We start from the raw sequence: 17,526 nt of genomic DNA, 5'->3' as shown, positions 1-17,526 counted from the left end.
TTAAAGAAAAAAAGAGAATGGAGAACGAAATATAACACGGCAGTGCAACTGTGCAGTGGCGCGGTGGCGGATACACACGCACGCACGCCTAGGCCAATATATATTTTTAGCCTATATTATATAAATTCGTTATATATTCGTTAAATATATTATTTGTTTATATTTTTTATTTTCAAAATGTAGGCTATTTAATTGAGATTGAGGTGTATATATATATATCTCAATTAAATAGCCTACATTTCGAAAAAAAAATATATAAGGCTTATATTGCAAGTGTTTATTTTAGTAGGCCTAACGTACTTCCATCAGTGAAACAACATAGCCTACTACAGCCTGTAAAACATTTAAATAAATATTTGTAAATAATCGAAATATAAATAGCCCTAATATAAGTTAAAGAAAAAAATCGTTTATATTTCCCCACAGACGTGCGTCATATGCCTTTGCGCTGAAAGGGATGACACGAGCAGGAAAGAAGCATCGTTTTCTAATATCTTCATGTTTTCTTCTGATGTTCCAAAACTGATAGGCTAGCCTACTTGTAGTAAAATGTGAAGAACGAAATTATCTTCCGCAGGGTCAAGAACGTAGGCTTTTTTTGAATATGCGCTGTGAGAGAAAGCGAAACTAAAAATCTCCGGCGTGTATGAAATGCGCTATACACAAAATCTCACAAAACCAAGTCTAATAGCAGCGCAAACTGTGTTAAATAAAGTAAAGTTTGAAGTAAAATGTATCTGTCCTACCTTTTCTACTTTACCACAGTAAATGATGCGAATATAGCCTACTCCTAAATAAATCAAACAAGGAAGAAATGTTTAATCCCCTGTCAGAGACGTAAATGAGGATTTGGGAAAATAAATAAGAGATTCCATGTCCAGTAGAATAAAATGGAGTAAGCTATTGTTAAATTCGTGGAAAATCGTGTGACCAGATAGCAAAACGCAAGCAAACTTAAATTTGGCTCACCACATAAAGCCTCGATCGGCATGAATCCATATGTTTCCATGGCTTGTGATGTAACATTTAACTGCGAACCTATTATTTATTTTGTAAATAAAACTTTGTGCTTCACTCGTGTCATAATATTCACGTAAAACAGCTTCACATACAAAAAAAAAAGTATTTTGGCGGACCACCGCAGGTGCTCCTGCTTAGTTGACGTGCAACGGCTCTTAGGCTAGTAAATCAGCGCATAATGTTCTCCTATGCGCTGATTTACTAGCCCAAGAGCCGTTGGCCCCGTTTGACGTTAGCTAAATATTTTATAATATATGTTTAGTAAGCAGGATTTGATGGACGCATTCCTACACTTATAAAATGCAATTCAATGTGGAAGTAATCCAAGTATTCAGAATACTTAACTCAGATTGGCGCATGTAATCAACTGTTTTCCCTTATTCATCGTGTCAGGCTGTCTGTTGCAATGTGTTCATCGCGCGAGTTCATATCGCGATGACGATGAAAATTCGATGTATCGTTCAGCCCTAGTACTCACTACAGTAAAGTTTTGTTGTTTGAAATTGTGTTAACGTATCATATATTTGGTGTGTTGCAGGTGTTTATTTATGTTTGTGCTTGTGTAATACGAGCCATCTTACCTGGGTTGTGGATTCGATCCAGAAGCTTAACTGAGCGTGCACTGACCACACCCCCCAAGTGAAGGAGAAATCCAGGAGGGAACGAGGTCAACGTGAAGAAAGGGTATTCCTGAAACACACAGAACGGTGATGGAGGGGTCACACAGAACGGACACAGGTGACCCACTGGCATTCTAGCAAATGTCATGAAGACAGGTGAGCTTCTGTACTGAAATCTTCACACACACAACTTCAGAAACTGAAACCTCTGGGTCGTGCCATTACATTGTCAATATTTAGCAATTGCAACACAAGACTCATGCAGAGATACAGAGATTCAGACACTTAAGACTATTTTACTGGTTAACAACTTTGCAGAGTGCAATACATCAGGACTTTCAGTAGATGTGAGTGGTTTAAAAAGTGGTCCTCAGCTTAAATGCATATGGAGGCCCTTATATTTACTTAACTTACCACTCAAATACATAAAGAATATTCAAGGAGTCCTGATTAAAAGCCTGAACAAAATTGTTACCAGCAGTTCTTTCTCATCCATATACGAGTGTGAAGACGCAGGCTTCAAGAACTCTTCTTTTACATGAATCATCATTTCATTATTTCACAAGACATTCCCCCCCTAGACCAAAATCAGACAAAGATCACAGCAAACGAGAGCTTCCTAGCACCTGTCAAAGGTTCTAGAACATTCTCCATGTAAATGGGTGCATTACCACATAACGCCCAAACCAATAGTCACAATACTGATGTGTCATTGGTTTGATAATGAAGTCAATAGGACAGTAGAAGAGATGCAGATCTTCCAGCTCAAGGTTCTCAAACAGGGAGGAGGAGTTTAGGAAACAAGAAAAACGAAAGATTCTACAACCAGAAACATTCGGCATGCCCTCTCCAGACATACCCCTGTCCTAACAAATGCTTCAGAGGATGATGAAACCCCCTGGAATCCAGTGAGAGAGCGATAGAGTGGAGAAACATAATTCTGATAATCACCAGTCTTTTGTGCATGATTGTGAATATATAAATGCATGTGAATATATTAGCTTTGTCTTACTCTCTGCTCTAGTGCTGATTGGGTCTGCTGCCTCAGAAGAGCTTTAAGAGGCCCCGCCTCCTTCCCTGCACTGCCACCACTTCCCATTCCTGTTGGTGGAGAAGAGAGTGAAATTCAGGGGAAATGAAAGATTGCAAACGATACTTCACTTCTAAACAACCAAATAAACAATGTTACAATAGCTCATGCACTCACATACATTCACCTCATCTGTGTGCCTATGACTGTGTTTAAATGCAGAATAATAATCTTTTATAAAATTGCATGGTTTTTTATCTTTTGGTTTCTAGTAATTAGCAATTCTAGCTTCAATTCTGTAAACAAATTACTTGTTTATAATTATCGCCTACATGATACAGATCATCGTAAAGAGAGGAAACACATTTTTAAGTGCAAAAAGAAAATTGATATAGAGAAGAGCTATTTATTTAGTTGTCAAAGTATGAAAAGAACATGCCTACAGGAATATTCTAATAGCTGTGGAGCATATATAACCTTTTTAAAATAGTAACCTATTTTTATATATAAAGGCTTCACCAGAATACCTGAAAAAAGAAATCATGTGCATGCAAAAATGATTAATAGACACTCCCGTTCAAGTTTTGGGTCGATAAGATTTTTGAAATAAGTATTTTATGATCACCGAGGCGTAAAACAGTAATATTGTGAAATGTTACAATTCCATACAACTGTTTTCTATTGTAATAGATTTTAAAATGTAATTTATTCCTGTGATGTAAAGCTGAATTTTCAGCAATTTAACTCTTCAATAGTCAACAGTCTTCAATGTCACATGATCAGAAATCATTCTAATATACTGATTTGCTGCCCAATAAACATTTCTATGATTATTATCAATGTTGAAAACAGTTGTGCTGCTTAATATTTTTGTGGAAACCTATAATTTTTTTCAGGATTCTGTGATAAACAGAAAGTTCAAAAGAAAAATATTTGAAATATAAATCTTTTGTAACATTATTCTTACAGATTAAACTTTTGAACGGTGGTATAATTAATTTGGTGCACACAGCCTTCCTAGCCAATATGGTGACTTTCTACACTCTATTAGGTAGAGGAGCAGACTAATATACAAATGTAAATTAATCACATCTATTTTGAAAATACAAGGCAAATTTTATATTCTAAAAATTTACATTAATTACATTAGTTGGATAAACACTTAAAATAATGCAAATATGAACCCATAGAAAACATTTTAAGAAATAACATTCATAACAAGCACAAGTTTCAAATCTACTCATTCACTAGCTGGGAAACTTCATCTGGTCATCACATTTGGACAGATTCAAATGATTAACAAACAGTTTCAGACACACAAGCTCAGAGCCCAGGCACTAGGAAATGAGATTTTATGGAACCAGCCAATGAGAGATGACTGAGGGTCGCTGGTTTGCTTTTCTTGTTTGCTCTTCCATTGGTAGAGAAATCTAACTTGCAGTCAGGCTGAAAAAACATGCAAGTGGGGTTTCGTTAAATCAGAGTGCTCAAAAGACATTAAACCACACTGCTCTATCAGAAGCACTCAGAGTGTATTTGTCGATAAAAGGTGTGAGGGCAAATGAGGAAAAATCCATTTGTTAGTACGATTTATGCAGAGAGAGCCATGATATTCTGCCAGGGGGCAGCACAGGGGTAGGTGTGGTCACACTGGATGCAGTCTCTGCACCAAGGGTCAAAGGTCATAGGGACAGCAGTGGGTGTGTCCTACCAGAGGCCAGCAGCAGTTCCTCACTGAAAGACACGCTCTTTCTCAGCATGGCTGTGTCTGATTGGCTGACATGGAGTGGGGGAGGAGTTGAACTCCAGGAGGCCATCCCTGGCCGAAAGTGACGGGGCAGATGGACAGAGGGGAGGGAAGATGATTCAGACTCAAGGGCGGGAGAACTGGGACACAGAAATATCCTCGCTGACAGAGAAAGAATGAGAGAGAAGGAGAGTTTGGGGAGAAACGGTATGAAGACATCACATGAGAAAAAAATAAGGGGGGTGGGTGACTGAAATGTAAACAGAAAAAGGAACTCAGAAAGACCGGGATGCAAACTGATGAGAGGTTAAAAAGGTCAGAAAGTTTCCCAGGGTTTTATTTCCAGCAGGTTGTTTTTGAAGATATACACTGTAAACAGTTCATCCAAAATTGACATCCAAAACTAAAACTTCTGTCAGAATGACTTTTGTAGTTTGCAGAGCTTTGACTGGACTTTGACTAAATCTGTGAATTATCATAATTCTGTTTGCTCCTCATACAAAGCTGTCTTATCACTTGAGAAGACTTTGAAGATATAACAAAAACTTGTTTTTTAATGGTGATTTGGTTGTTTTTTTTTAGCTTGATAGGCATAGTCATTACAAAATAATATTGTATGGAAACAACATTTTCATATTAGGGTGTATTGAAGTTCAAAACTTTTCAAACCATATTTAAAAATGTAGAAAATATAATTCCACAGTTTAGGTAAATTTGCTTCAGAATATTTAGTTTAAAGCTAATAATAGTAAGATTAATAATAGATACCATAATGCAACATTTCTACAGTGTTAGCAAGTGTGGGATACATTTTTATTGGGTGGTGCTGTGTGGATTGAAAAGCTTATTTTATTTTATATGGTAATATATGGTAAATATCAACCTTATCTACTTCACAAAATACCTCTCTTCAGAGGCCTCATGTTAAAAGGATAGTCCATCCAAAAATTCAAATCCTGTCATCATTTACTCACCTTTATTGTCATTGTCAACCGACTAACTTTCTTCTGCGGACCACAAAACAAGATATTATAAAGAATTTTGGGAGCCAAACAACATTGGTCCCCATTGACTTTCATAGTATGGACAAAAAAACATTTATTGTGTTACACAGAGGAAAGTAACTCACAAACCTGAACACAGGTTTGGAACGACATGAGGGTGAGTAAATAATGACAGAGCCACTCATCCCTCTAAAAATGTAACCTTACTGTAAAAATAAGCTCCTTGGTTTAGCATGAAACAAATAAGTTACCTATTTTTGTATAACAAACTGATGGTTTAGCATAAAGGTGAGTAGTTTGCACCCATGGAAAGATAATAAAAGTAAGAAGTAAACAAAATTATAATTTCTTTAAATTCCAACTGTACAAAATCCAAGATCACAGCCTTGAGTCAAATAAAAATAAACATCTCACACATGCAGATAAAGCAATAATGGAGGGATAACACAACAAACATAAATAAAAATAAAAAAGACCAAAATAAACAGAGACACTGTGCCTACACCCTCTGCCTCTAGGCCTTGATACTGGGGTCAGCACACTGATATTGATTAAAATTAGGGATGTACTGAAATTTTGGCCGCCAAAAATAATGAGATGAAAATGGCATTTTCGGCTTTTGGCCAAAAGAGAAAAAAGGTAAAATTACACTACAATCTTGTTCACTGACCTGTTCCCCACTACGCTCTGTTTACATGCTCTAATAATAATAGCTTTGAAGGACTATACATAGTTTGATAATTGGTCCAAACAAATCTGTATAATAATATATTGATATTTAAAGGGGTCATAGAATGGTACATGCACTTTTACAAGTTGATTATACGGAAATGTGTGTTGGCAGTGCCTGTACACAACCATCCTATAATGATAAAAATACATCCAGTGTTTTTTTTTAATCTCCTTATATGTTTTCCCCTGTCTCAAATCGAGCCGTCTGATCGTGTGACGTTACACGGTGTACGCCCCTCCTACGATTGTTGATTGACAGCAGCGTTTCAACACAGACCCGCCCTGAGCGAGCTGTCATCAGTCCGCCATTGTTGATACTCTGGAGCAGAATGGCGTCTAAGCGATTGTGGTGTTGTGTTGTTGGGTGTAATAACGAACACAGCAGTCATTTTGATGTTCCTAAATCTGAACCGCGTAAGACCCAGTGGCTGCTGAGTTTTGTTTTAGAAGGGAATATTCCCCCCGATCAACGTCAATGTTTGCGCAATCATTTCTCAGCAGACTGCTTTATAAACGAGGGTCAGTATAAAGCAGGTTTTGCTAATAAGCTGCTCTTGAAAAAAGGATCGTGTTCCTGCTGCACCTCAGGAAGAAGTGAGTGTAACGTTTTATTAACCTTTATATTAATCTTTGCAAATCGCTTGCACGCTTCACAATGAATGAGGCTAAAGTTTACAGGGTAAGTTACATTACACCATGCTTTCTGTGTATGATGGTCTCAATATAATTCATAATCCCACGTTTATAATGAACAACGCGTTATGGTTGTTATTACAAACTGTGTACTCGGGTGATAAAGTTAACGTGGTAACACTACACTAAGCTTACTTTTGTACATGGTTTATAACGGTGTCTGTTACTGATTAAGAAGTAATGTCAAAAAAAAATCTTATAACATAACATCAATCTGTCAATGAACTAACATACACATCAGTAAACACATAGCAACTACGCTACTCTGCCAGTAAAAAGATAGATCAAAGTGACATGACGTTAACCAACCATTCAGAAACGTCCTGTTCTAACTTCGTTGGGTTCGTCATCTTGTTCCTGGTCCGACTCCGGTTCAAATTGATAAGGTTGCTCAGATGTGTCCTCAGAGACTCCCGTTGCCATTATTTCTCGAAAATATACCCTCAACTGTTGTCAAGGCAACACTCCACGTGTGTTGTGGTGTTGTGTCGGGTCGAACCGAACGCCCCACAGAGCAGAGGGGGCGGGGTGAGCAAAGCTCATTATCATTTAAAGTCACATACACTGAAATGGCTTGCTGAAACCAGAGCTGGTTTTTACCAGGTAAAATGAGTGTTTTCTTACAATACTAATGAGAATTTTTAATTAAAGTATATTACAAACTTTTCATTTAGACACTAAAGAATCATATTAACTTGTACAAAAATGGCATTCTATGACCCCTTTAATATCATTTTAATATATTTTCTGTCCAGTTTTGGTGTTACTTTAAATAAAAGTGTGGTTGTTTTATTTTATTGGCTTGTATTTTTAAATAAAAATTCAAGAAAATTATTTAATTAAATTAAAAATTCTAATATGAATCCAATTATACAACAAAAACCCCACTCATTTCAAATTTAAAAGGGCCGTTTTCGGCCAAGTCCATCAAGAATTTTCGGTTTTGGCCCAGGATTTTAATTTCAGTGCATCCCTAATTAAAATCAAGGCCCGTTAAGAGAGAGAGAGAGAGTGTCTGGTAGTGTGCCTGAGGTCAGGTGGGGACGGGTATCTTACCAGTTTTGGGGGTTAGGCTCAGCTCTGTGTCAGAGGAGGAGGACTGGCGACTGTAGGACTTGGAGGGGGAGAAGGAAGAGAAGGTTTGTGCTCTCAGAGGGGTAGGGGGTCCTGAGGACAACGGGACGCCTGGGGCCTCCTCCCCAAAACCTGGCCTGTCAGAGCAAGGAGTAACACACACCATCAACACACACGGACTCACAGAGTCATACATGAGGACTGTGCCCGTGTGCGTGTGTTTGAGCGTGTGCATGTGTGTGTTTGTGTGAAGAAGGAACAGAGGCAGAGAAAGGAAGAAGGAAAAGTGTTGACTGCTTGCTGCTGAAAGGGTAGAGCATGTGAGGATGTCAAGAGGAGACAGGAAAGCACATGATGTAGTGGGCGGGATAGAAAAAAATTAATGGAGAAAAATCCAACACTGTGAAAACTGAAAAAGAGGCAGAATGCAAATGAGATGAACAAGAAGCGTGTTTCAGCCAACCAAAGCACAACGCTTTGATAACAAGGGTCGACTACTGCCTTTACAAGGCCAAAATGTCAAATTCAACAACCCTGCCGGAGAATAAAGGGACACACGCACAACTTAAAAACACAGAAGCTAAACCCACACCTCTGATTGGATATACTCCGTGAGTGACAGCTGAATGCAGCCGACTGATTGCTCAGAGGTGTTTTAAAGCTGTAAACGAGGTTGCTTTGGCAGCTGAAGGGAGGGGGTCTGGTGATGTCGTAGCTGTCTGCCAATGAAGAACAGGGGGTGGTGAGAGGTCCGTGCCGGGGTCATGGGGGTCATGGGGTACCTGCCTACACTGCCTGGCTCTGGGGGCTTCTGAGCTCCTGTGTCTGGGTTTCATACCGGCGAACAGCAGTGTTGGCACAGAAACGGAGAAGCCCTGAGAAAGACGACTGCTTGCACTGTGAACTGGACTGCTGTGTGTGGAACGACATCCGAGAGTGGAAGGAGCAGCCTGCGGAGAGCTACACACACATTCACGCATATTTCATACATTAAACACACACGCACCCACTGTGTACTGTACAATCACAGAGAACGTGGATGCACACACATGTAACGTTGACATAACAAAAACATGCACGCGAACACATAGGGGTGGGAGAAAAATAATGTATTCTATCGATATTTCAGTGTTTTCATCATTTATGCCATTATGGAATGCACTATAAATTTGATACACAAAACTCAATTATTGACAGACGTTTGCTTTCAAATGTGCGCTTGCTTTGTGTTCATTCTGAAGGGCGCAAAATTAATGTAAACTTTCATGTCGTAAGGACAGGACAAAACATCTGATAGGTTAAAATAGATCTGCACAGCCTATTAGACCTGCCGCTGTCTATGATGTCATCAGTAATAATCAAACAGTAATAATCCTGAGAAAAGGAAAACAATTCCTCACTGCCCTTGTCAGACAGATACTGAAAGCACTTTTTTGTTTATTGCTTGTAAAGTGCCTTTTATTATCTTATAATTACTTTCGATGCTATATTTAGAATATATGTATGCTTTGAAGCAATTTAGATGGTTAATAATAATTTTTTACATACAATTATTTTGAATTATTAGTAATTTGTTATTATTTTAAGTAGTATTTATAATTATATAAGTCATTTAATGAAAATACACACATTTATTTAATATTGTTAAACTCATTGATTAATAACAAAAAAAAAACTTGGATCAAGAATCATTTTAAAATTGGATCATTATTACCCGAAATTTGAATTGGATCAAATCGTGAGGTGGTCGAGAGATTCCCACCCCTACGCACACCCAAGGCAGAACGCTTCAAAAAACGACAGGTAGAAAAGTCCATATTGGCCGATTCTTAAAACCTAGTGAGCTTACTACCTAGACGGCACCAAAGATGCTGTCTAGTTAGGCAGGTCACTGCCGTTCAAAAGTTCATAGCTCCTTATAGAACAAGAGAAAAGACAACACAAACACAAACACAAAACACAACAGACTCAAGGCAGCACTCCGGATGCAAAACACGACTAGTTCTGAAATGCACAACGGTACAGCATTTAACCTTTTAGCCGTCTAACACAAACGCATGCTAGTGCAGGACAGATGCAGCATGCAGGAGAACGTCAGAAGAAAAAGACAGCGAGAGCAAGAGGGAGATAGAGAACATGCAGGGGAGAACAAGATTGTGGTGTGTTTGTGTGTTGAGAATGCATTTTTGTAGAAATGATAAATCAGCAACTCATAAAACAAACACACACACCCTCATACTCATTAATAAATATATAAACAGAAAACAGTGAACAACTGTACAGCATATTCTTCTTTTTCATGTTGCATTAATACCTGCTTAATAAAACCAAAAAGGAATGTTAGAACATTTTAATAAATTATTTTAATAATAATAAACTGCTGGTGTCTGCTAAATAAATAAATGCAAACATTAATCACGATACTCTACCATTCAAATGTTTGCAGTCAGTAAGATTTTTTTTAAAGGAAATTAATAGTTTTATTCAGCAAGGATGTATTAAATTCATTTTTAAAAAATAATTTTAATTAAATGATGTTCTTTTGAACCTTCAATTCATTAAAAAATACTAAAGAAAATGTATAATTTAGTTTTTAAAAAACCAAAAAAATTAATAAGCAGCACAATTATTTTCAACAGTTTTCAGGGGCAGCAAATTATCATATTACAATGATTTCTGAAGGATCATGTGACAATGAAGATTGGAATAATGATGCTAAGAAATTCAGCTTTGCATCACAGGATTATATATATATAAAAAAAATTATTTTTTTTTTACATTTTTTAAATGTAAAAATCCATCTAATCCACATGTAGTCTCCAAAGTTTTGAATGGTATTGTACAGTGAGTGAAAATTCAAAACAAACAGCCTCTATTTTTATTTTATTAAAGGGGTGAAAAATTGCATGGATACATTGTGATTTCTCATATGCTTTGAAGCCTAAGAAATCCTCCACTTTTATTCCTAATCCAAAATTCAATTCTTGACCTATTTTCAGTTTAAAAGAAATCTAATCTAATGTACTGCAGATGAACTGAGATAGCATCTGATTTTGATGCTATATTTAGAATATAAATATATGCTTTGAAGCAATTTAGATGGTTAATAATATTTTTTTTACTTACAATAATTTTGATTTATTAGAAATGTGTTATTATTTTAAGCAGTACTTCCAATTATATAAGTAATTTAATGAAAATACACATATTTATTTGATATTGTTAAACTCATTGATTAATAACAACAACAAAAAACAACCACAATTTCCAAATCTCTTTAAAAAAAATTATGCAAGACTTGATGCTGACATGCACGTATGCATAAACAGTGACATTTCATCCTTTGTGACACTTACTCTTTCATGTCTTTTGAAGGAGAGGAGTTGCTGGGGAGTGTGGCTGTGGCAGGGAGTGTGCTGATTTTCTCAAGTGTGCAGGCTGTCCCGATGGCACGAACCACAAGGCCTGATTCCCCTTCCAGATCAAAACACTGCAAGTACCCAACCACTGCATTCCCTCCCATCTCCAGCACCTTCAGACCAATCTTCCTCTGCAATTCACCTACAACAGAAACACATATGCATTTACACACCACATGAGCCAAGAAAATATTTTCAGGACTGTCTCAGATTGCACACAGGGATACAGTAAGTTGTCTTTAAGCAGATGACCTTAACCAAAGCAACTTAAAGTAGTAAAGTAGTAGGGCTGGGTATTGACACAAATTTCACAATTCGATTCGATTCACAAGCTTTCGATTCGATACGATTTTCGATTCGATCCAATATTGATTATTTTAGATGTATATATCAGGTATAATACATGGCCAATTTTCTCAAGGAAAACAAATCTCTGAACTAATGTTGTAAACTATGGGAGTCAGTTACTACATTAGCCTACTAATATTGAAGGTAAAAATTAGCTGATTTGTATACAAACACTTAAATTACACAAAATTTTAGTTTTTTATAATAATAAAGTTATAATATTAACTTTACAATTACATAATCATATTTCTACTCCAATTAGTTTTTTTAAATATAAACATTTGGCTGTCATAAAAACTTGCCAGATTTATTCATAGGCTACATGCATTAAATATTGAAGAACATTAAAAATGACAATCAATAGCCTATGTAATGTGGTGAGGGACTGGCTTCATACAACCAGGGCTCAACATTAAAAAAAAATTCCCACTGGCCCCTGGGGCCAGTAGTAGTGGTGCAACGGATCACAAAACTCACGGTTCGGATCGCACTACGGATCATGAGTCACGGATCGGATCATTTTTCGGATCAGAATAAAAGGGGGAGGAGACTATTTTTATTTGCTTTCCATTTATTACGTGAAAACTTTTGGTGTTAACATAACCTATATAGTTTATAGGTTAACAAGGAACTTTTGGTGTTAACAAAAATAAAATAAATAAATAACCATCTGAATAAATCAAATTTGACTAAAAACAACCTGAGACGTGAAAATGGGCCGGAGCTTCTTTTTTTTTTTTTTTTTTTTTTAAGATTAGGATGTCAACATTTTCAGGGAGAGAGTAGACCTCTCAGCATTGCACTATATTATAGATATAATGTTTAAGCGCACTACACTTAAACAACGTTTTATTGAATTCATTACTTTATATTTATATTTATAACTTTTATAACTTTATAACTTTAGATGTATATATTACACTGCTCATGCAAGTTGCAAAACAGACAATAGACTATGTTAAAATAACAAACATTTTAAATTAAAACTTGCAAAAACCGACTCTCATCTTTTCTTACGTTTTTAAATCTTTTTACAAGAAATCCCGCAGGTCATAAAGAACTTTGTTTTTCCACCTCCAAGAAAGGACAGGTGCTCTCCATTATTTCTCCTTGTTTATTTAAAGGCCGTTTTCCTGGCTTTACTCGAGGCAAAAAGGCATGTCTTGACTTTGAAACAGAGTAGACTTTACATTATATGCATCTGTGGTGGAATTACAAGAATTTCGCATCGATACATGTTTGTTTTAATGCGGATGCGCTGTCACTTTAATTCAGCGCCAGCACATCAAAAAATAGACTCTGTGCGGAAACGATCGCAGCACAGCTGTATGGCCACGTGCTTCTGGAACTCACTGACGGACCGAAGCCGCGTGCAGTGAAAGCTGTATCCGTTTACATGGGTACGGAAAAAATACGCACCGCAAACGGAGTATGTGTGAAACGGGTGTCAGCAGGTGCCATGCTCGATGTATGCGCCACTTTCTACGGCTTTCTCGTGCCACAGTGCCTACATACTGTTACAGTTTTGTCCACCACCCTTCTTCCGTCATCATTATATTACAGGGAAGCCAAAATGCTCCCATACACGCGATTTGAATGATGCGGGAGGCTTTTCAAGTTCTTCTACTTCTCCGCTAGCCACTGTTGACTGATTAACATGCCCTGTTCACGTGAACACATGTGTTTCTCTGAAACTCAGCATCGAGTTTAAAGGAACGAGATCACTTAAAAAGCAATATCGGCAGAAAAACTGTCTTTTAGTCTGCGATCGCTAAACAATTCAGATTAATCCACAAGTTAAAAAAAAAGCGCAATAAATCAGCGGGTCACGCGCGTGCCGAACCGTGGGTCGTGATCCGATCAACTGCGATCCGTTACACCCCTAGCCAGTAGATCAGAGTTTTGCTTGCCCCTTCTATATTTTTATTGGCCCTGAAAGAAATATAAGGAAAACTTTTCCATTAAGCAGTATGTATTGTATACATTAGGATTAATCAATACAGCAAATGGAGTACATGAATTAAGAGCTAGAGAGCCCCTGGAGACATGCAAAAATAACCAAATTGTCATTGTAACTATGAATTTTTATTGCCTGACCAGTAATGTTAGCACTGTGTTTGCCTATGATAAACAATTAACAAAGATACACATTATATAAGATATTTTTGGCTTCCTTTAGCCGTAGTCACGTGACATAGGTGTTTTGAATCACGCTTCGGATCGTTCGACTCGAAACATCTGCGCTTCGGATCGCGCAAAGCTTCGGAACTACAGTTTTGCGTCAGCCATCCCTGACATGCACATGAAACCGAAAGTATAATTTACTCGTCTCGGTCTGTTTTGGAGCGCGCGCGCTGCCTTTGGAATGAAACCCAAATTCACTCATGACACAAGTCAAGCACTCGCACTTTGGATCTATCAATTATGAGCAAAGTTACGGTGATATATTAGCTAGCTAGTTGAGTAAGTTACCTTCGACATGCTACATCGATGAGGTACTGAGAGCCAACGTCTTCGCAATTCTGTATAACGGTATGACATTTGTTTTGCCTTTGCGGATGGCCAATCACTGGCCCGCATTCAACTAGCCCGACATACTCTTTTACTGGCCCCGGGCCATCGGGCCATTGCTTGTGTCGAGCCCTGATACAACCCGGAAACCATCAGACCGTTTTTACAAGGAGGGACAGAGCAGTGTAGAATAAAGGTAAAATATAAGAAAAATAATGCAATTTTTTTTACACATGTAGGGATGAAACGGTATGGAAATTTAACATCACGATTATAGTAACCCACATTATCACGGTTATCAATATTATCACGGTTTTGTTCAAATGAGATGAAAGTTTTCAAAAAGAACAAATGCACACACTTAAAACATTTAAACAAGTTTTATATTTGAAAATCAACAAACAACAAATAAATCAAGCAGCTCTATGCACTTTTTTAAGATAGATTCTATTCTGTGGGATTTCCTTCCTTATAATGGCCGTCGTCAATAGCAACGCATAACGCATAAATAATAATAATTTGTCGTAAATATAATCTCTAATATTATCTCTGTAAATATATTCAAGCAAAATTCTCATCAGTGTTCAGCAATGATGCATTTTAATCTAGCATATTTTGTGTAAGAGCCCAAATAGTATCCTAGTGAAATAATGCATATCCATATTTCCATCTGATTTGACAGTTAATTTGATTAAATATCAAAAGGTGTGCATCATACCTGTACACCTAGATGAACACTTTACAGTCAGTTTTATGACTGTCATTCCCTTCAAATGCTATTGAAGTCAGAAACGTGTATAACGTTACCAATGTTGTATGTAACTTTAGAGACGGTCCCTAAATTCGCCAGCGTTATGCCTGTCATATCAGATGCGCTGTGGGTCTGCTGTGTTTGTTTGAAACCATGTTCGCTGCTGAAATGGAACAAAAACAGTCGATCACTGTATGATGAGTGAATCTCCTGCATACATCGCACGTTTATCTCTGCTTTGAGAGATTTCAGCGAGTGAGAGCGGCGCGCGCTCCAAACAAAACTCGGGCTAATCTGAACGCCTCTGATTATGAGACGACATCGCTTTCATAAACTCAATAGAAACACGTGTGAGTGGTTATAATGCGCAACGCGATTATAACAGATGGCTTTTGAGAAGACTATAATAAGTTCAACAGCCAGAGTGACTAATGTGCAGCCGAAATAACGTTACACCCGCAAATGGCGGTTGTTAATGTCAAGCCCTGATTATTATCCCTTAAATGTCACCCTAGTCTTGACTGAATTTGTTCGTTCGCTTCACGTTATTATTTCCCAGACGTAGTTTTGGTATTGAGGTCAAAGTCCACTTGCCTTGCGTTTGTAGTTTTGAAGTGTTTCCCCCTATTACAGCGACTTTCTTCTGGCATGTTCTGCAGACAGGGTGACCATCTGCGATTAAGTTTCCCTCAGGACTTTTGTAAAAGCCAAAATATGACAACGCCTCAGATTTGGTCCTTTTAGAACTCCAGGCGCTGTCACTGCCTTCTGCCATTTCTTCTCATTCAAAAGACAGCTCTGCGCTGCACCAGACTGACGCTGACTGGACAAGATTTACCGCGAGTTTTCACAATTGTGATAATCACACGCGGTTTAAATGATAATTAAATTTTATACGATATTACTAACCGTCGCTAAATTTTATCGTGGTTTATCGTGAAACCGGTAATCGTTTCATCCCTAAACACATGTTACAGTGCACCCCACAAACACAATCAAGCCTTCGAAAGAATGTGTTTTACCACCCCTTTAAGGCGACTAGGATTGTGCACTTATCCGGCAGCAGCTCACTCTGTGTCCTTCAAATTTTTTTCAGATGTGTTCGCAAAGGATACTGTCCCATTCTGAAACTTGCTGCACACACCGAGGAGTCCACACATGCAGTGGTTACATGCTTACCAGACCGAAAGACCCATACCGAAATATTTCAGTATGAATGTGTGTACCGTTACACCCCTACTAGCAACATATGCAAACTAATGGAACAATGCATATCTCCTGCGTATATCTTTCTGTTGCTCTTGAACACCAATTGTGTACCTGACATGAGAAAGATGAGTCTCTGTCGGGCCTCGTTGGATGCACGAGGGGTTCTGATACGATCGATCCACTGGTACTCTGGATCCTCATTCACCACAAGCTCTTCCACAAAGCCATGAATCATAACGGCCCGGTAACATCGGGGAATGGAGGTTGCTGAAGTAAAAGAGAATATGAGTGAAAATTCTCAGAGAAAGATAAAAAATAAAGAGAGAAATGTGAGCAGGATAGATAGTGGAGGAAGCAGATTGTCAGATAGAATAAAGAAGTACAGGAGGCAATGGAAGTAGATGATCTAGATACTTACTACAGAAGAATTTAACCCCACATGAAGACTGTCTGAAGCGGTTCAGGTCGTTGAAGAGATCCACCTTCACCAGCACATTAATTTCCCCCCTTATACCTGAACACAAGCATATCATCACAACAAAACAATTCAGAACTCTTCAATATTACAGACTAAGGGCATTTTCAGACCTGTAGACTGTTTGCTTGGTTCCAAAACGGGGATTAAAATTGTTACAATGTTTCAATTTCTTCTTGGTTTGGCTCACTTTCACAAGGACACATTTCTAAACGGACCAAAACTTCAACAAGTCACATGCAAGTAACCTCTCCTCTCATTCTTTTTATGTTCCGGGATTCCGCCCATAAACGGTCATCCGATAAACGGCTTCTGACGCTTATTATGGCTTTCTTTATAGCTGCTGTTGTCTTACTTTAGCATTTTGAGCAAGAATCAAGGCTTTGTTTGAGGGGCGTGGATGGCAGGGAAATCATGATGGCGGCTCAACGTGATGTCTGTCAGGCCCAACCCTAGTCCATTGGGTTCAGATTTCGGTCGCTCCACAAGCGAACCACTCAAGAGTTTATTTTTGAGCAGAACGAGACCACCTCATTCAGGTGATCTCGGACCGATTTTTTTATTGTGGATCTGAGCGCAATTGCTGTCTTCATTTATGCCTAAATTAACTGAACTATAAGAGAAACCATGCCAGGTTCCACTCAGCCAGGTGTGAAAAAGCCCAAAATTTGGATAAAAACAGATACACACCATGTATAGTGTCATAAATGGGGAGCCAGCCAGAGATGACAGTAGCAGCTTCACTGCAGAGTAAAGGGTCAATGTCAATGTACACCTTCCCAATAGCATCATTAGCACTGTAAGTGTCATGGTCAAGAACAGTTATCTGCAATGGCTCATCCTGCAAATCTTCGTCATCCACCTGAAAGTAAAAGAAAGATAAACATAAGGAA

General features: G+C 38.0%; 1 protein-coding gene across 31 annotated transcripts in view; it reads right to left on the bottom strand.

Moving 5' to 3' along the window:
* Window positions 1–17,526, bottom strand: part of c2cd5 (C2 calcium dependent domain containing 5) — a 54,991-nt gene that overhangs the window by 35,777 nt on the left and 1,688 nt on the right. For 13 of the 31 annotated variants that reach the window (XM_079824771.1, XM_079824766.1, XM_079824777.1 and 10 more), the window contains exons 4-11: window positions 17,324–17,495; window positions 16,577–16,672; window positions 16,270–16,425; window positions 11,277–11,481; window positions 7,903–8,057; window positions 4,382–4,579; window positions 2,653–2,741; window positions 1,602–1,710 (exon numbers count right to left, since the gene is read on the bottom strand). In XM_079824771.1, the coding sequence (XP_079680897.1) occupies window positions 1,602–1,710; window positions 2,653–2,741; window positions 4,382–4,579; window positions 7,903–8,057; window positions 11,277–11,481; window positions 16,270–16,425; window positions 16,577–16,672; window positions 17,324–17,495 (1,180 nt within the window). Of the gene's footprint in view, window positions 1–1,601; window positions 1,711–2,652; window positions 2,742–4,381; window positions 4,580–7,902; window positions 8,058–8,758; window positions 8,881–11,276; window positions 11,482–16,269; window positions 16,426–16,576; window positions 16,673–17,323; window positions 17,496–17,526 lie in introns of all 31 variants that reach the window. The other 18 variants (XM_079824769.1, XM_079824773.1, XM_079824772.1 and 15 more) reach the window with 2 other exon arrangements.

The sequence above is a fragment of the Gobio gobio genome (genome assembly GCF_949357685.1).
Source record: "Gobio gobio genome assembly, chromosome: 9".
NCBI lineage: Eukaryota > Metazoa > Chordata > Actinopteri > Cypriniformes > Gobionidae > Gobio > Gobio gobio.
Note: the sequence above shows the minus strand (reverse complement) of the source record. Positions and strands in the feature narration are given on the sequence as shown.